The sequence below is a fragment of the Motacilla alba genome, chromosome 20 (genome assembly GCF_015832195.1).
Source record: "Motacilla alba alba isolate MOTALB_02 chromosome 20, Motacilla_alba_V1.0_pri, whole genome shotgun sequence".
Classification (NCBI taxonomy): domain Eukaryota; kingdom Metazoa; phylum Chordata; class Aves; order Passeriformes; family Motacillidae; genus Motacilla; species Motacilla alba.
This window is the reverse complement of record NC_052035.1, coordinates 14,819,607-14,838,933: the sequence shown is the minus strand read 5'-3', so window position 1 is coordinate 14,838,933 and position 19,327 is coordinate 14,819,607. Positions and strand designations below refer to the sequence as shown.

Genomic DNA, 19,327 nt, shown 5'->3' with positions numbered 1-19,327 from the left:
GGTCTGTCTCTGCTTGGCAAAACACGAGTCACAACCATCACTTAATTTTGTTAATATCCTCCACACCAAGAGCCTTCCCCTGGTTGCCAGTAAGAAATGGGAACGATATCAAAAATCCTAATATTAATTTTCAGAGCTCCAAATACTGCCAGGACTGCTGGTCAGCTTGGATCCAGGTGCCAAATCTGCTTCAGAAAGGAAATCCAAAGCTGGAGAAACGTGCAGCAATAGCTTTGTGTACCTACATGTGTGAAAGAGAATCATTTATGGACTCACCAGCTATGTAAATAGATGCACACTGAGACTGCTATAAACTGAAAGTTAGTTGTTGTTTATGTTCCAGAAATACAAAAGGCCTCAGCCAAGTCTGAGGCCCCATTGTGCAGCCTCTCCACATGTCCAGAGTTAACCCCAAAATCCCAACATGCCCGGGGAATGTGCCCTGTTTTGTGCCTTTGGCCTGGAAGGGACCCGAGGGAAGATGTGCAGGAACAGCCCACGGGACAGGGAGCTCTCAGCAGTCACAAGCTCACACAGGAGCAGCGGCACTTTCCACTCCACACTGCGCTGCCAACAGCTGCTGCGCTCCGTGGGCACGCCTGCAGCACTGCATGATTGCTGCAGCATGCTTTTCCTTGGCAAATGACCTGCCTGGCAGCAGGTCTTCCCTCAGCAGCGCCTCTCCTCCCCAGCACTCCACCCATCAGCCCTTCTCACCCGGGCTGGGAAGAGGCACTGAAGCCTTTGGGATAACTGAGTTCCCTCTTGGTTTGTGTGGCAGGGGAGGAACCTCAGGGGAGGTGCCATGGAGCAGACACAGACCCCAGTTTGCTGCTTCCCTTCGTGCCCACAAGAGTTTTCTCAGAAGAGAGGGGGGAGCCGGGGGTTGTGGAGGTGATGGGACAGGAAACCAGACTCCACACGCTCGCTTGTCCATGGACCAGCTTTTTCTTCTTAAGCCTAAGCACACAGAGAGCTGTGCTCAAGCCCAGGCACACCACCCTTTCACACTGCTTTTTATGGCACTGGTCAAGGCACAGAGAGTCTTCAAAGGAGTCCTTTTGACCTGGGAATTAACCAACAGATTGTCTTCTGGAAACCAAAACTGACCCGAAGCATAATTCTTTGCTGTGAATCCTGGAGATGCTGGTCTAGTCTTTGTTATCTCAAGTAACTAATTTTGTTTTCTAAGTTCTCCCTTCTTCATCCTTCCAGCAGCTGGAGCACCTCCTTTAACAATGCCAGGTTCCAGATCCAGGAGCACACATTCCAAATTCCACCTCTGAAATGAAGATTACGCACTCTTTTTCTTACAAAGAACTTGAACATTGAAACAAACAAAATCAAATTACCTTGGCTCTTCAAAATGTGTATCTGGATGACTCTTCTTCAGCCAGGGGAAGCTGGCAGGGGGATGAGATGCACATGCACACACCGGTGGGCACATGCCAGACCTTCCAGCTCTGCCCCACGGTGCCTCTCCTGCTCCCCAGCTGCTCCGTGGGGATGTGGTGTCACTCCTGCACCAGGTGAGGAAGGGACAGTGCAGCCCAGCTGCTCCTTAGCATTTCTGAACTCCAGATGGTGGGAGAAACCTGAGACTCCTATCCCTCTGCCTCTGAGAAACCACCAGACACAGGACCCTTTCCTGGGAACACCCCACGGAACGCTGGCAGCAAACTCTGGCAGTGTCAGGGAAAACAAGATGGGACTTTGAGAAGCACCACAGTCTGGCTGAGTTTGGACCTCCTGCCCCATGCCTCTGCCCATGCTGGAAGCACTGACCACAAGATTTTGTCAGTGCACCAGTGTTATGAGGCATAACTTAAATTTCTAAAACATTTTAACATCTCTAGATAGAGATCTTTCTGAATGCTTACTTTTCATTTATCATAGTCTAACCAGAAAATCAGCCAGCAACACACAAATGGAAATAGAACCATTGTTGGACAGGGCCAGAGAGGAGATGTTCAGCTTTTCCATTAAGGAGCAGTGACAGATACAGAGGGAGAACACGGGCAGGGAGCTCAGCTGCACCTGAGGGACCACGGCCATTTGTGTGCAAACGGCAGAGTTGAGACAGGATCAATGACAGCACAGGTGTGCAAGGAAGAGATTTGGAAGCACATTGCTCAGTCTCCTACAAAGAGGATGGGAATACTTTTCTCTCTCGCATCCCTGGTTGCTCCTGATGAATAAAGCACCATGTGCTGCAAATTGCTCTCAGTAATCAAGCCAAGAGAGGCAAAAATAAAGTGACAGGGAGCAGGGATCCAGGGCTTGAGTGGCAAAACAGCTCTAAGGATATTGTGCTCAAAAAAACCATGTTGTCAAAACAAGTCATGAAATAGAAAGGCTGAGATAATCACTTTGTGCTGGCCAGGGAAGGTGGAGACTCTGGGGGCAGCGTTTCAGACCTGTCCCCTCTCCCTCACCTCCCAAGCAGGTGAGCAGCAGAGCAACGGGGCGTGGGCAGGAAAGGCCACGTGAGACCAGCCAAGCCATCCTAAACCGTCACTCACCTGCTCACAGACTGCTCGCGTGGTGCAGCCCCAGGGAATGTCTGCCCTGGCCAAACACAGGAGCTGGAGGGGCTTTGGACTCTGCTCACGCGGCCGGGGTCTGCCCGAGGGGCTGAACACAGCAGAGACTCTGCAAGCCACTTCCCAGCTCCACTGCCTGCGTGAGCAGGGCACCTCAGCCAAGTGTTGCTGTCCCCACTTGGCAGAAAACCTGTGAAGATGAGCTTGAGAGGTCTCCAAGCCGGGCAGCTGCAGCTGCAGCATTGCACAGTACCACTCTTGGCTTCCACCCAGACCAAAAGAGCGTTTAATTCTGGAGAGCCAGCAGACAGCAGAGGCTCAAAGCACCCATTCCAATTGCGTTCATGAAGCAGACAGTGTCCTGAGCTTTGGAACAGACAGAGGTCGACACAATCAATGAGGGCAAAAATATTTCCCTAAAAGCATGCTCCTAACATTTGACCTCAATCACAGCAGATTGAAAGGTGGACTAGGTCAGATTTATTAAGAGAAAAATGATCACCATAAATTGGCACAGAGGAAGATTCTGAAAACAATTGCCTGAATGCAGAGTGATGCTCTCTGTGAAGCCTCCTCCCCTCACACGACCCTCTGGTTATTTGGCTGGAGCAGGGATGCACCAGAGCAGTCACAGTACATCACACTAATGAAATTAATCTGGAAAGCATTACTCCCAGTTCTATCGCACTATCTTGTCATGAATCATGTCACCTCCCCAGGCCCCTGTTCCCCACCTGCAAACAGCATTATCAGTATTTATTTCACACTGTGTGGTAGGAGGTTCTGCTCATTACCTGTCTGTGCACGGCTCTGAAATCTGCATGCAATGGGTTTCTCAGCACACCAGCCACATTTCCTCCTTTAGTCTCTCCCAGGCACGTTTTGTACCTGCTGTGCCTCACTCTCAAGTGACTCACAGGTGTCTGTGTCCATCGCTTCCTGTGCCTGACCTTAAAGGGAAGGGAGAAACCCCACATTTGTCTGATGAGATTTAGGCCCACTGGCTGATTTAATCAGCCCATATTTCTCCCGCTGCTTTGTGTTCTCATCTGATTTTATCATCTCCAGATTCTCACCTAGCCCAGCTGAGGTCACACACCCATAATTTACTGAGCACTCCTGTGCTGGAGAGGCAGCTCAGCATCTTTGCAAGTGGGTCAGGGATGGATCTGGAGGGTGGCATTTAGAGAAACAATGCTGGGTGATGGCATTCACGTAGGACAGATCCAAGCTACACGTGCTGTTGCCCAGCTTCCTACCATCTGTACACCAAACTTTCAGCTCTCTGTCAAAGAGACACTTATTCCCATGCTTGTATACTTAGCAGGAGGCATGAGGTAACACATATGTTGCTCTTGAGATGCACTTCCCCCCTCACAATTTGTGCTTGTGACTGTAATGGAAATATATATTAAATACATGTATTTCTGTTCGTGTATTTGGCTTTTCAGTGCCACCCACAATTCCCCGTGCCTGCAAATTCTGCCTTCTCACATCCCACTTGTCCCCTCTGCTTTGAATGCTGCCTGTCTCTTGAAGTCCAGCTGGCCAGAGCTTAACCCTTAACTTTCAGGATCCTCTCCAGGCTGAGCCAGCCCTGCTCAGCTCCCCAGCCTGACAGGGCCCTGCAAAGTATCCCCGGGAGCAGCTGGATCCCACCCCACCTCAGCACAGCAGGGTGCTCCCTCTCCACCTTCCCCTGCCATGGAGGGAGCCTCGCCTCCCACAGAAACTTCAGGGAACAGGGAGGGGAGCAGGAGATGTGTGGGGTGACAAGCCGCAGGTCCTGGAGCAGGCTCTGACACTGGGAATCAAGGGTTAGCCTCGGTGGGGGACACCTGGCTAGAAGAGAGCAGAGGGTATGAACCCCAAATACAGCGAGGCAGCACTCAAAGCAGCAAAGGAGCACCCGCGGAGGCTGTGCTTGTCCCACTCACAGCAGGACCCCTGAGAGCTGCCTTCAGACAGCTCTGCAGAGGAAACTGCAGCTCACAGCCCTTCCGCAGCCAGGACGAGGGCTGGCTGCTGCGCTTGGTGCAAAGCTCCCCGTGTTCCAGAGGTTATCTCAAAGGAACAGATGCGCTCAGATCAAAGAGCTCCAGCTGACCCCCCATACAGCACAGCCTCCCACAGCGGTGCCTCCTCCCTGCCACACCACACACCTGCCTGCTCTCCCAGCAGCCACACAAGGATGGCACACCTCCAGCTGCCACCACACGCAGGAGCCACCCACTGCACCTGTAAGTCTGATTCTCTGCAAAATCTCTGCACGTGTGCAGCCAGAGCCAGCAGCCTCCAGCACGGCTCACCTGGCACTGTGGAGTGGAGCCAGCTCAGCCTGGCACTGCGAGCCCCACAGCCCCAGCCCTCACAGGAGCAGAACGCCTCTGAGCTGCACACAGCCTGTGCCCTCTCTTAACACACTACAAAAATCTCTGCTTTGCTCAAAACATCGTGGAGAGACACAGGAACCTGCACCAAGCCCTCCTGTCTCCCAGCTCTGCGTGATTCCCAGCCCTGAGAGCAGCACTGCTGGGAAGGGCTGCATGCCTGATACTCTGCAGTGAATTCCTTTAATTCTTGGTTTATTCTTTTCTAATGTTCAAAGTCTACTTTGAACACATACAGACTTAGTATCTTACCAAGTTATTTTATTTCCACGTTATGGAAGAATGCTTTCCATTAAAAATGCATCAAATGAAATAGATCTTTAGCTAGACTTTCAAATTGTTCCTAATTAATATTCCCTTTGAAATCTATCAACTTTCTTTGCTGCTACCTAGCTTTTCTGCATTAGGTTATAAAACTAGTATTTCAAGGAACAGTCGCTTTTGTGTGTAGTAATCAGACACCATTATCAGGCTCAATTTTTAAGCTAATTTTTCTTCCTCTTCTCTGAAGGACTGTCAGGCCAATAACTTTCTCCCCTTATCTTCCTACTCATTCTGCTTCTTGGCACTGGTGTAATTGCTTTCCCACTTTCTTTACTCCACGGCTTGACAGTTTTAAATGAGCCTTCCACACCTGTGCTTTTATCTAGCCCGAGTTCTGGCCCCTCAGTTGCTCTCCTGTGGCACGGATCAGGTTTAACCACGCGCAGTCAGTGCTCCCAGCACAGACCAGGCGGGTCAGGGAGCCTGCCTTTGTTTCTGGAGTGAAGCTGTGACCACAAGGCAGTGCCCCGATGACGGGTCCCCAGGGCAGCTCGGGCTCCCAGGCAGGTTCGTAGCTGAACATTTTCCCTAAACACAGAATCCCCTAGACTCCCCACCTGGAATCCCCTTTGCTTGCTGGCAGCAGGGGAGTCCTGACCTGGAAATCAGGCTCCCCTTCAGCAAGGTCCTTGTGGGGCAGAGCTGCTGTCAGCGCTCCGGGGACAGCTCCTGGGGAGGAGGGTGAGCTCTGAACATCCTGCAGCTGAGCTGGGGCTCTTCACCAGCACCACCATCCAGGGAGGGCAAACGGAGAAACTGGGACGGGACTTCCAGCTTGACAGGGAAGGTGCCTGCCAACAATGAATGAATCTCCTTGTGGCTTCAAGCTTTGTTGGGGAAAAAAACACAAATTCTAAGAGCCATGGGAATAAAAATACCTGATCAGTTCATTTAAGCCTGTCACTCTGAACAATGCAGCACTCGTTTTTAGGACTGCTTCTCACATGTCCCTCTGGTTTCTGAGCAGAAACCCACAGTGCCAAGCACTGACACAAAAATCACAGCCCCTGGCCGTTATTTAGTCATATGGAAAACATTCCACCGAGGAAATAATGTCCTTCACTGGAGAGCCTGAGTGAAAACCTTCAGGCAGGAAAAGCAGAATCAAATCAGTGTCAAATCCACATCCACTCCAAAGACATGTGAGCATCCTACTTGTGCTCAGTAAAGTCAGTTTGCCAACAGGCTTTGAGCCTGTTGAAAAGCAGGAAGCACAATGAAGGGAAAAGGATTTTCACATCATGCTCTGAAACATACCAGAAGATGCCTACAACCCGAGACACAGGCCCAGGAGCAGGCAGGAGGCAAACACGGGATTACACCTGGGCTTGTACTACAGCAGGAAGGCTTCTGTTTGATCCTGCCGAGCAGACAGAGTTCTTGGTGGCAAATTCCTGTAGGTTTTGCACTTCTGCAGCCATGTGTTGCTTCCTAGGGTCTCCCATCTTTCTTCCCCTCAAATCTTGTTTATAGATTTCACAGTGTTTCAGCACATCTCAGAAATTCTTCCTCGGCTTCTCATTGTGCTGCAAACCCCCTGCAGAGCAAGGCCAGGCAGACAATGGGTCCCAGAGGCACCTGGGCCATTGCAACATTTGACAGGTTGGATTTTAAGCTGTGAGCCCTGGACCAGGGAGAAAGAATTTAACTCCAGCTGTAGGCAGAAAATCTACACCACAGAAAAATTTGTGCAGAAAGTTTTTTGGTGTGAGTTACCAACATCTGAATGCTGCAGCTTCTTTCATTATGAAGGGAGCTCTTGGAGAGGAGCATCGTTTTATTAAGCAGCACATAATGCTCACTGTGGTACAGACAGCAGCACAGTTATCATGCTCTATTTCACAGCATTAAAAATGAGCTATTCTCCAAGCAGGAGAAATCTTCATATCAAAGATTCAAACACCACAGGCTTCGATGCTGTCAAAAGAGATTATTTTAATTTCTGCTATGCCTCCAAGTAGTCCAAGACTTTACGAGTCACAATGGAAAGTGAATCAGGCTTTGATTCCTGAAGGAGGCAGAAGTCCTAGAGGAGGCCAAGCGAAGGGAGGCTTGGAAGATCCACGTGGCAGACTCTTCCCAGAGCCCAGCCATGATCCTGGGAGGAGAGAACACGTTTCGGATGACTCAGTGCTTCTCCACCTGAATATTGAAATGTAGGAGTAAAAGAGGGAAAGAAAAGGGATTTCTGAGACTGACCTCTCAAGTTTGGCCTCTGAAGGTGCAAAGCTCTCCCTGGTAGGACAAGGACCACGCACAGACCAAACATGCTCTTTGACCCATCCTAAGTCCCATTTCTGTTACTGATTCACCTGAAGAGGTTTTGTGTTCTCAGGCTGGAGTGGGCGACAGTCTCCAGCAGCGCTGCTCCGGGCACGGGGAGCTGGGCAGGAGGGAGGAAACATCCCCTTAAACAAGGGACAAAGTTTCCTGAGACCCTTACCAACACCAGACACAAAATGTCAGCTCGCCTAGCTGGAGCAGAGTCTGTAACAATGTGCATAGCAGGAAACCCCATTCCTGTGTGAGGATACTCCTCTGCCACTACGCTCCCTCCCACTCCCTGAACTGAGCCTCCCACCCTTCCCTCCCTTTACCTGCAGCCCTGCTCAGCCCGTTTGCTGCAGCAGCAGGAGGTCACAAATCTCCTGTGGCTGGCTGAGCTGATCTTGCTGCCCCAAGCCAGTGTCACTGAGCTCTGGCCCCCAGCACACAGCAGCCAGGGGCAGCGGCCAGCAGCGACCAGCCCCAGATTGCCATCCAGGGCTGTGCACAGACTCCCCAGCAGAGCAGAAACCACACACCTCCCTCTCGTTCCTGCCATTGGAATTGTCCCTCAGAGCAGCTTCTGTCGTTGGGGTCCGAAGAATGAGAGATTTCCATCTCTGAGAGGGGTTTTACTTCTCCAGGAGTGAGAGGCGGAGCGTGGGGAACTAAGCCCCTCTCCCCAAAAAAGGAGAGGCAGAACATATGCACACAGCCCACTGATTTCTGCTGAGGTGGCCCAAAGCCAGCACATAAAGCAGGCTGGGAACAGCTCTGAGAGCACATCTCAATTAATACCACGGGAAACAATGCCACAGACGTTTGCAGGCACTGCTGGGGCCAGAAAATCCACACAGCCCTGGGCACTGCTGGGGCCAGAAAATCCACACAGCCCTGGGCACACCCAGGCTCCGGGTGGCACACAGGAGAGGACGAGGCCTCCCCTCCATCCCGGACTGCCCTGAGGGAAGGCTCACCAGGGATGCACCCGTCAGCATTAGTGCACTGAGTTGTGAAGAGGCTGCTCCTCCTCAGACTTGCTGCATGGCAGCACGGCTTCTCATCAGCAGTTCATTTGTGTTTGGGGGTGGCACGTGCTATGGTGGAGTCACACAGAGACTGCTCCCGCAGCCAAGGCAGCTCACCACAACCAGCCAGGCTTTAGAAAGCGGTCTGTGAAAATTCCAGGTGAGGCAGTTAAATTCGAGCACCTTGACACAAAGCTACAGAGCAGATTTCACTTACTTTGGGAGAAAGCAGCATTTTTCTCTAAGGAGTTGATGAGCAGTTGTGGGTTGATTTTTCTTTTCTTTTTTTAAAGCAGGTTGATGATGAAAAATCTCAGAACAGTATGACTATCATGAGAATGATTTCTAAAGCAGGAAGCATGACAGCCCCACACCCACAACAGCAGAAGCAGCTGCCACACACAAGTTGCCAGGGCTGCTCCTGCGCCACTTACAGCCGAGGGAACTCTGACACTGTCTTCAGTGCAGACCTGCACAGTGCAGAGTTAACTCAAAGCCCAGATAAGGCGGGAAAAACAAATGGGAGCTATTACCCAAGTCAGAAGGTATTTCACATCCTCATCTCAAAGCAGGAACTGTGTATGATAAAGCCCAGCCTGAGCAGAAGCTCCAGAATTGCCGTCACTCACGTTCAGGATTTGCAGCGCTCAGAAAAGATCTCATCAATAAGAAATATCAATAATTAAAGCAATCTCTAACCTCATGTAAAGTTCCCTGCAAAATTACTTCAGTGCCTCGCAGACTCTGAATGCTGGAAGAGAAATTTCCTCTTGATGCCAAGGAAAAAAAGAAAAAAATCAGAGCAGGTTGTTTCATTTTTATCTGGAACATTTCCACCTGTCTACCTTTTCTCTGCACAAAGCCTTTCCACATTCACTGCAAGTCCGTGCCTGTCACAGGAGGCTGCTGGGTGTCAAGATGACTTTCACAGCCCCTCTGCCCTGCCACGGCAGCAGGAGCCAGAGCTGCTGCTCCTGCAGGGCAGGAGGGGAGCAGGCAGGAGCGGCAGGGAGTGCCCGCGCTGGGCACTGACCCCTGCTCACAGCCCCACACAGGAGCCCAGGATCAGCGCGGCCTCTCCCAAGCCTGGCTCAGAGCTGGCAGCTGCCCACTGCTGCCCTGGCACAGGGACCTGCCCCCCAGGCTGCCCACGGAGCCCCCGAGCAGAGCCCCGTGCCCGGGAGCAGCCCCGAGGCAGGCACACACACCACGAGAGCTGCGCAGCAGCTGCTCCCTGGCGCTCCTACCCTCTGCTCCACGGAGCAGCCTCGGCTCCGTGCCTGCCTGCAGCGCTTGGGAGGCAAAGAGCTGCTGCAGCATCGGGGCTTTAACCCCTGGCCTTCATCCTGCACTCTAAGATGTGCTGCATCCTCTTCATTCCCACGCTGGTTTTCCACAGCGGGGCGCAGGAGCACAAAACCACAAACCGGCTCACTTACTGATCCCCTGCCCTACATTTCCAGACTGGCAAGACCAGTTACAGAAAACCTTTCCCAGGGGAGTATGATCAACTGTAAAAAAGAAAAGTACTTACAGTCTTGGACAAACACAGCCACACGCCACGATTTTCAGAAGGAATCACAGAACACCCTTCAGAAACAACAGGGACATTCGCAGCCCAACCCAGCTGCTGCTGAGATACCATGGTAATGATCCTGCTGGAAGGGCTAATTCACTCTGATTTCAGAGCCAAACCAGGTACATCAAGAGTCACCTGCTCTTCTCCCAGTCGCTCTGGCAGTGTGTCAATTATTACCACGCTCAGATTAGCTCCTGTTTCTACACAAGCACTGGAAAGGTGAATCTCTTCCCCTGAAACCATTCCACAGCATAGTTAGCAACGTGCACTAAATGCTCGTAACCTACAGTCATCTTCCAGAAAATAACTTTAAGGAGCTGTCAGTTCACATCAAGGCTAAACCACTTCACCGTGTATGGAACCTTTAAGCTTCTGTTGAAAGCCAAAGCAGCAAACAAGCTTAGAGGTCTGTAATCAGAGATGCCAGGCAGCAAGACAGCTTACAGGCTTGTTTCATATGCACCAGAAAAACGTCAGCTCAAGAAGCATCACGGTGTGAGGCAAGATTTCCTGCAAGAACATTTTAATCACCTGGAGTCTGATTTTTATAACCCTCCCAGTACTTCAGCAACCAGAGCAGACCATGGAACACTTGTAGAACGGGCACTTAGCATTCACCTGACATGCTTTTTAACACAAGGAACAAACAGAAAGAACGATCTAGTTTGGAACTTGAGGAGTTATCCTGCTGCAGAGCTAGCAGGATCCAAAGGAGCCAGAAGGCCTAATTCAAGTGCCAAAATGTACCTCAGCAGCATCACACATCTTCCGGGAGACGCAGCTTCGCTCGGGAAGCTCGACAGGCAAGCGCCACGGAGAGCCAAGGCTGGGAGCCGTGGATGGATCCCAGAACCTGCTGGCACCCCAGCTGAGCCTGCTGCAGCCTGCTGCCAGAGCGGCTCTCATGCTCGGGAGCACCGAGGCACGCTGCTCGGGCTGCAGACCCAGGGGATTCGTCCCGGCACTCTGCAGGACCAGCCTGCGAGCGGCGCGCACGGCATGCACGCGCTGGGAACAGACAGCCACATGCACACGCCACTTTAAGAAAAGAGTGAAGCCTTTTCTTAAAGGCCTCTTTATTTTTAAACTCCTTCAAAACATAAATTAATTTAAACAAATCAGATGCAAACCACCTGCAATTTTAAATTCGCATATATTTTACTGTATCAATCACGGCAACCTCATACAGTAAGATACACAAAAATAGAGCATGGTATCACTTCAATTCAACACGGGCTTCTACTACAGGATTCCATGACATATATACAGAGACTTCTCTTTTTCAGAGCAGGTGTAGCCCCTGCCCTGCTCACCATAAAAATTACGTGGCATCACAGTTGTAGTTGTTCACTGTAGTGTGAGGAGCCATATGGAAATTGATCTGGTGAACTACAAGATACACTGTAGAGCAGCCAAACAGGCATGAAGCTGCAGAAGGTGAACAAAACCCAGATAACCACCAAAATTAAAACCACCCTTAGACTGCATTTTAATAGTAAAATTGTTTTTAAATTCTTCACTATATACATCATGTATCTACATTTGTGTCATATTTATATATATATATATTTATAAAAAACATACAAGATTGAAAACCTTAAAATCATTCACTTAAACAATATTCACCCCAACCTTCAGGGTCAGCAAGGCAGTTCTTGCCCTTGACATTATGCTCAGCTGCAGTGCCTTGATTCAGAATTTCCCTGATTGTTAAGCACGCTCTGCTCACTCTGATTCTTAGTGCAAACTGGACAGTAACTTTTTGTTCTCAGCCCTCTGTAAGACCCAGGTTTCATCTTATTTCCACGATGCTTCTGACACCCAGTTATGGCTAAAATTATTTTAGCTATTTTACAACACTAGCCTATGTAATTTTCCCCGCTACCTACCTGAAGCCCCCCCACCCCAAAAAATGTAAGACAAACGATCATTCATGCATGCTCCTGTCACACAGGGAGTGATGGACACTGAAGCTGAGAAGCCTAGACTCTAAGAGCGATTAAAAACCCCAAAGTGAATCATTTCAGTGCAAAGTGGACTACAGTTTACATCTCAGCTAGAGTTCTTCACAGGTATTTTAAACACATTTAATTCTGCACATCAGATTAGGTTGTCTGATACTTTGTGCTAACTAGCTATAGTTGGAATAAGGGGGTTAGGATCCTTAGGGGTTTTCTTTTAATATAAAACTAAAGTCTATTCATAACCAGGTGGAGTTTGGGGGGTCAGACTGTACAGAGCCCAACACAGGGGAGTGCTGGCTCTCAGCCAGTTCCCAAGTGCTACAGCAAGAGACAAAGGTCTGAGTCACACCCATAACTGATGGGTCCACTTGAGCAGGAGCCACAAACGAGCTCTGATCTTTAACCAGGCCAGTGCTTTACTCGCTGGACTACTCTACAGACAGCCTGGCAGTGGATTTGGGAGCGAGCAGAACATTGATACTCACGGTTTCCATAACCACAAAGAAAAAGCGTGCACTGAGAGCAAAATCCTGCAATTCTCAGCCAAGACCCCACTCAGATGAGTGCCAGCCTTATCAGAGGGAAAAAAATGTCAGATTAAAACCCCAGAACTGATCAGAGCCAAGAACATCATTCTGCCACAGTGGCTATAATAAGCTCTGAAATACAGTACAAGGAAAAACAAAAAGTCACCTGAACAAATAACCCAGAGAGACTTCATAGTTATAATGATTCTACCACTTTTAAGAACTCAACATATTAAATATTTATTAAAAATAAACTGTTTCCAAATCACCTATTTACAGTACAAAGAACAGTACTTAAACCATGTGCAACAGAAAGAAAATGGACACTCATCTGAGAGGACAACACTCCAGGCCTCACCTGAGTGACACAGACACAGGATCACCGCTCTAAAATACCACACAGTGAAACCCAGAAGGATGATATTGGCAACACCGGAAAATAAAGCACACCTTGTCCAGATTCAGGTTATATAAGCTGGAGATAAACAACCAGGAGAGAAGGGGAGAAGGAGGAAACGACGACAAAAGGAAGAGAGGTTACGGTGTTTGCATTTTGGAGATCAAGAAATGCAGACACACATCAAAATATAGTCCTTGTTGGCAAAACAAGCCATTCTCATATTTCCTGCACATTTTGAAGTCATACTTTATCAAAAACTGGCAGTGGTTTCATCACTCATAGAAAATGAGAATCTTAATTCTCTGATTTTATTTTCAAATACTGCCTGGTTTTATTTGGGCAAGATATGATATAATAGGAAGGTACGATGTCACGTTTTAAAAATACAACAGCTGCCAAGTTTTAAGGAAAAATGTGCTCTTCTCCCCCATGTTGTAAGTTAAAAAGCAATGCTCATTTAGGAGTTACCTAAATTATAGCAGCATGAAATCTAATGGATCTGCAGCATCTGTGAAGCCACAAAAATCAAGAACTGGCACCTGATCACTGAACCATGGTTCCAAATATGTGGACGTGTGATTTTGGCAAGAGGTCAGCGTGAACGTTAGTTAGGATAGCCCTTTCCTCTCCCCCTTCCCTTCCCTTCCCAGACAGCCTCATCCATCTATCTGTAAACCACGTGGGACAGCTGGGATGACTTGTAGTTGAGCTGGTTGTTGGGCAGGAACCTGTGCAGCTCGCTCTTCCTGCAGCACGGGTCGTAGTAGTAGGCGCTGAGGCAGGAGTCACACGAGACCTTGGAGCAGAAGGTGCACGTGTTGGCGGCTCCCGCGCGGTTGCAGAAGCCGCAGCGCGAGGTGCCCGAAGGCTTGGCCTTGGAGCCGAACGGGGCAGCCCTGTCTTGGCTCTGAGTCTGTGATGGGTACTGAGATTTCTCCCTCAGAGCCGAGGCAGGAGACAGGCTGTCGCCGGGGAGGGCTTTGATGGAGTAGGAGCTCTGTTTCACCGCCGGGTACTCCTGCCTGGAGCCGAACAGGCTGTCACACTTCTGGCAGACAGAAGCGCCACAGGGTATGCCACAGTTCTGGCACTTGGAGGAAGCTGTCTCTTTGGCTAGGTGGGGGCGTTTGTGGTAAACGGGGTTGGCATCGCTTTTTAACAGCCATACGTCGGGCTTAATAGCGTCTTGTCTTTTAAAATTTAACACGCTTCTAGAATCGGGGTCAGTATACAAATCCAAGTCCTCTTGAGCAGAAAAATAGGAGCTGTAAGGGACATTTGTTCTTAGCATGCCATTGTGATGAGAGGAAGTTGGCAAGTATTCATCTGAACAGCCGTGTGGGGAGCCGGACATGGTCAGCAGGGAGGGCGACGGACGGATGATTTCATCTTTAATGTCGTCTTCCGCGTCCACCAGAATGGGCTCCTTCCTGAGGCTCAGCGAGCTCATCAGGGGAGGCTTCTTGCTCTCCCAGTAGCTGTCGTAGGCATCCACTGACTTGGAAGGCTTGCTGACCTTGGGCTTGTAGTAGTCCTTGGAGGCGCGCTCGCTGGCGGATTTCTGCAGCACCATGCGCGCCATGGAGGCGTTGAGGCTCTCGCGGCCCTCCAGGCGCCGCCGCATGGCCTCCGCGCAGCCCCGCACGTCCTCGCCGCTGCCCCTGCGCTCCTTCACCACGTCCACCTCCGAGTAGCCCTTATCCTTCACCTGCAGGTGGATCTCCAGGAGCTGCTCGCACTCCACTTTGGCCAGGAAGAGCTCAAATGAAATCATCTTCACCTGAATGGCGTCCACCTGCTCCTTGAGCGCGAACGCGGCTCCCGGCTCCTGGACGTAGCCCATGTAGCTCAGGATCTGCCGCACGTCCTCTTCCGTCAGAGCAGACTTCACGTGGTAAACAAAGGCTCCAGTGTAGGTCTGAGGGGCCCGGGGGGAACAAAAGGAAAACTAGGTTACAAGTTCAGCGCTGGACGAGATGTTCAGATAATTCGGTGACAGAGAGCATGTAATTAAATACAACAATAACCGCTCTGAACACGTGCAACCGCCTCGGCAAGATGAGCTCCATTTCTGCATCCCTCCCGCTCAGCAGATGGAAATTCCACATGAGGGAAATTCAAAGCAGGAGAGTTTTCATTCAATTTAAAATCCCGATTAGCATAATGTCCTCCCTGGTGATTTAAATCGCTCTGCTCTGCACTGACATTAACTTTCGTGCATACCGGACGTGTTTGAATTTACAGAAAGTCTGCCACGAAAGGCAGAAAGGCCAGGATTTGGGAACTGCCCTACGCAGGGGCAAGCTGGAGCTAACAGGAACTCAGAATCACTGCAGGAGTCCCAAAGTCCAATGCAGCTTTAAATATGCTTGAGGGACACCCTTCTTTGTCTACTGTTACTATGCAGTTTCAAATGTTAGTTTTATTCAATTTAATTCAAAAACTTCCACTAAAAGAGCCCCAAAAGCAGAGACATGAGTTTCAGCAAGCTGAAATCCCCTCGGCACCTGGCACACCTGAGGGATGTGCTTAGCCCAGCCCAGCCTGTTCTGAGTGCAGGCAGGAGCAGTCTGCCCACACAGGAAAAAGAACACAAAACTGGACTGCAGAGAGCTGCCAGTGGGACTGCAGCACCCAGCACCAGCAGAGAGAGCCCACCTTCCCCTCGGGAACCCGCCTGGGTAGGTACACTTGAAAGCAGCTTAAAATCAGAACATCAGGAACTGAGCACTGACAAGCAGATCAAAGATACTCTGAAAACAACGCCTTTGCAGAAGCTCCTTCACCATGATCACACAACTTGTGGGAACCTCAGCAAAGCACCCACTCGAGCACACGCCCTGGGTTTAATACTTGTGTCCAGTAACAGCTGTGGCAGGACAAATCAAACCCAGTCAGCTTAAAGCCAGCTTGGCCACTCACCATTGTGAGAGCCTCTCCAAGCAGAAATAAAACAGTGCAGCAGGGGAGGCTGACAACAACCTTAAACAAGCTCCTCTCCTACTTCATACACACTCTAATTGCAGAAAGTGCTCGTACTTCTGCTCTGGGGATACTCTCATCAGCACAAACCTCACTTATTTTACACAGGACCTTTCCTATGGCTTCTGTTTACCTACTGTAATAGATATAAATATAAATATATATATATAATGCTATAATGGAAGAAAGAGAAGCCTCTAAAGGAAGGAAATTAAATGCATTCACAGAAAGATAAATAAATCATGTTCTCACTATGGCTACATTAAAAAATCTTACCTTAATGTTTTTGAACTCCTTTTTCCAGGGGTACAGAAAGAGATTAATCCCAACTGTCTCAAGCATGTTGAATGCATTATGGAGACAATGTAAACTTGAGGATTTCACAGATCTCAGCGAGTTTTCAGCCATCTCATAAAATTTTATCAACCGGAATCTATAAAAGGGATCAATTTTGGGAAGGCAGAGTAAGGCTGCTGCTGCCACTCGCAAGTACTCATCGTTAATAGGACGCTGCTTGTTGTCAGAGGCATTCAGCTTGCACTCGTGGAACTGTACATACTTCCTAAACAAATCGTCTTTGTATTTTGTATCCATTGAAATCAGATTTTCCCTCGTGCTGGGGGCAGCTACCTCCTCTCTTTCATGGTGATTTGGCAGTGGGCTGGGTATCTGGCCTTAGGAATCTTCAGCACTGGCAATGTCCTGGAACAGAAACTGAAAACAAACACAAGTCACGCCAGGTGCACACGCCCCAGACACGCCCTGCCCCGGGGCTCTGCCACGGTCCCAGAGCTGCAGCTCCCCCAGAGCCTCTGCAGGACGCTGAAAAGGCACGGGAGCCACAGAGATGCCACTGTCCTGCTTTCCAACGCCACTCCCCACTCGTTTTCCGGGTCCCTGCCCAATGTGCTCATTTTGTGAAAGCATCTGCTTCCCCCTCGCCTCTTGTGGCCCAGGACTGCCCCAAGGCTGAGCAGGTTTATGGCCTCTGCCTTTTGATTTCTCACGTTTTCACTGACATTGCTCCTGCCGGGAGCCCAGTGCAGCCGGGGCAGCTCTGCAGCACCTCCACAGGACCCACTCCCGACGGCTGCAAGCACAGCCCCAGCTCCAGCTGGAAGCTGCAGACACCACTGGGATCCCTGCGGCAGGAAAGCTACACCTGCCACCTGCAGCTGCCTTTTGGGAACGGAGCAAAACCATCCCTGTGCTTCTGCTTGCAGGGATAGCTGCTTCTGTGGATACACTGACAAAAGAATCTCCCAAATGCTGCTCCACCAGAACCAAGGTGAGTCCCAGGCCAACAGCCTCCACCTGCAACGCCTCAGGAACCTGCGATCACAAAGCAGACCACAGGCTTTGTTTACTACACAAAAAGACAAACCAGCTCTTGGCCTGAGCGGAGAGGGGCTGGGAGGATTCAGTGCACGGTTTCAGATGCAGTCAGCCTCAAACAGCATTTCAGAAAAGACTCTTCACCAGCATTAGCTGCAGCTGCTAGAACACCGATCAACACTCGTGTTGAAGGAAAACTTCCCAGCCGAAGGAAAGGAGCCAAAACACAAAATACCAACCTGACCAAGAGGCCAGGGAAACAAACAAACAACCAAATCAACAGCCTGGCAGTTAGCATCCCTCGATGAAAGGCTGTGCTCAGTGCCAGCCTCGTGTGGGGAAAGTTAAGCAGCAGCTCTGCTTCTCCTCCGAGGCACACGCGCTCCTGTCAAGAGACAGGCTGTGAATCACAGGAAATGTGGAGTGCTAAATTAACATCTGAGCAGAAGGGCCAGGAGCAGTCCCTTCCCTTCCCTCCCCACGTTCCTCCGCAAGTTGAGCAGGATGAAGCCTGTGGACAAAGACAGCAGAGCCTGTTCCTTGGCAAGAAGAGCTGCACACGAGAACTGCAGAGAGAGATCTTTGTCTGGCACGGCAGCAGAACACCCCCAGGACACGGAGCGATCCTGCGCTGGCATTCAGCACCACAGCTCTGCCACCCACTGCCAACAGCCACCACACAAAGCGCCCAGGTGACAGGAGAGCCCTCACCGAGGCCACACCTGAGACACGGCGGGGTCAGCGAGCCCCAGGTGATGGGAGAGCCCTCCCTGAGGCTCCCAGAGCCCCTGCCAGCCCTGACCGTGCCCCGTGCCTGCCCCCCGAGCCAGGGCACGGCACACTGTGCCAGGGCACAGCCTGGCAGCCCGGCCAGGGCTGCTGCAGCACAGAGCCGCGGGCAGCCCGGCCTCCCCGGGCCGGCAGCCCACCCAGCAGCAACATCCATGGTTACGGGCTCCGGAGAGCTCACGATGCGAGCAGGCACGGATAAATATAGGCTTCAGCAGCTCCCGAGTGACAGAAGGCACAGAGGAACGAGGCTGCTTTGCCGCAAGGTGTTCACGCCAAAGGCCGGCGCTTCCCGGAGATGTGAGAGCAGTGCCGGCTGCCGAGACACGAGAGCGCTCCTAACCGTGTCCGGGGCCAGGCCCACCCGGGCAGCCCGCTGCTGTGGGCACGCAGGCCCGCGGGGTGCGCGAACCCCGGACGGCAGCGGGGCGACACAGGGCGAGCGCTCCCTTCCCCGGCCCTGCGCCCCCGTCCGTGCACCCCCCCCCGGGGCCGCGAACCGCCGAACCGCCCCCGGACACGGCGGCTGCGAACAGCGGCGGCCGAGCGCGGGCGGCCGCGGAGCCCCGCAGGACCGGCGCCGCTCCGTGCCCGGGACACTTGTTGCACAGCCGGGCCGGGGAGCCCCGGGCACCGCCTGGGCCTCCGCGGCGGCAGCGGCACCGGGAGCTCCCGCCGGCGCCGGCCGCCCCCGCGCCGCCCGCCCGCCCACCCGCCGGGGCCAAGCCCCCGCTCCGCGGCCTGTCCCGTCCCTCACCGCTCCGCGCCGCCGCCGGGACCCGCCGCCGCTCCGCCGGAAGCGCCCGGCGCCCGGGCTGGTACCCCCGCGTGCGGACGCGCCGCCCCGGCAGAGCCGCGGAGGCCCGGCCGGTGCCGCGGACCGAGCGCGCCCGCCCTCAGGGCTCGGGCAGGGCCGCGGCGGCGGCAGCGGCGACCCGGAGGTGAACGGCGGGGCGGGAGAACTTCCGCGCGTGACGTCATGGGGCGGGGCGCGAGGCGCGGGGCGGTGCCCCGGGGCCGCTCTCCGGGGCTGCCGGGAGAGAAGCGGCCGTGGAACGGCTGCGGGACCGTGACACCACCGCCCGTTGGGCCCCGCCGTGCCCGGAGCGGCGCTGGCACCGCGCGGGGCCCCGCTCGCCGGCGGCTGCCCGGGGATGGCGGTGCCGCCCACAGCCCGGGCCGCGCCCGCGCCGCTCGGTGA

The 19,327-nt window shown here is 52.1% G+C and overlaps 1 protein-coding gene across 3 annotated transcripts; it reads right to left on the bottom strand.

The window, feature by feature from the left end:
• Nucleotides 1-11,168: 11,168 nt before the first annotated feature.
• On the bottom strand, nucleotides 11,169-19,285 carry SPATA2 (spermatogenesis associated 2). Of its 3 annotated transcripts, none has more exons than XM_038159105.1 (3): nucleotides 18,884-19,285; nucleotides 16,279-16,716; nucleotides 13,685-14,938 (listed from the first exon to the last, which is right to left on the bottom strand). In XM_038159105.1, the coding sequence occupies exons 2-3, from the start codon at nucleotides 16,594-16,596 to the stop codon at nucleotides 13,685-13,687; spliced, it is 1,572 nt and encodes a 523-aa protein (XP_038015033.1). In that variant the 5' UTR covers nucleotides 16,597-16,716; nucleotides 18,884-19,285. The 3 variants fall into 3 exon arrangements, with proteins under 3 accessions (XP_038015035.1, XP_038015033.1, XP_038015034.1); XM_038159106.1 differs by having other exon boundaries at nucleotides 18,839-18,888; XM_038159107.1 differs by lacking the exon at nucleotides 18,884-19,285 and having other exon boundaries at nucleotides 11,169-14,938; nucleotides 16,279-16,596.
• Between the last annotated feature and the right edge of the window lie 42 nt (nucleotides 19,286-19,327).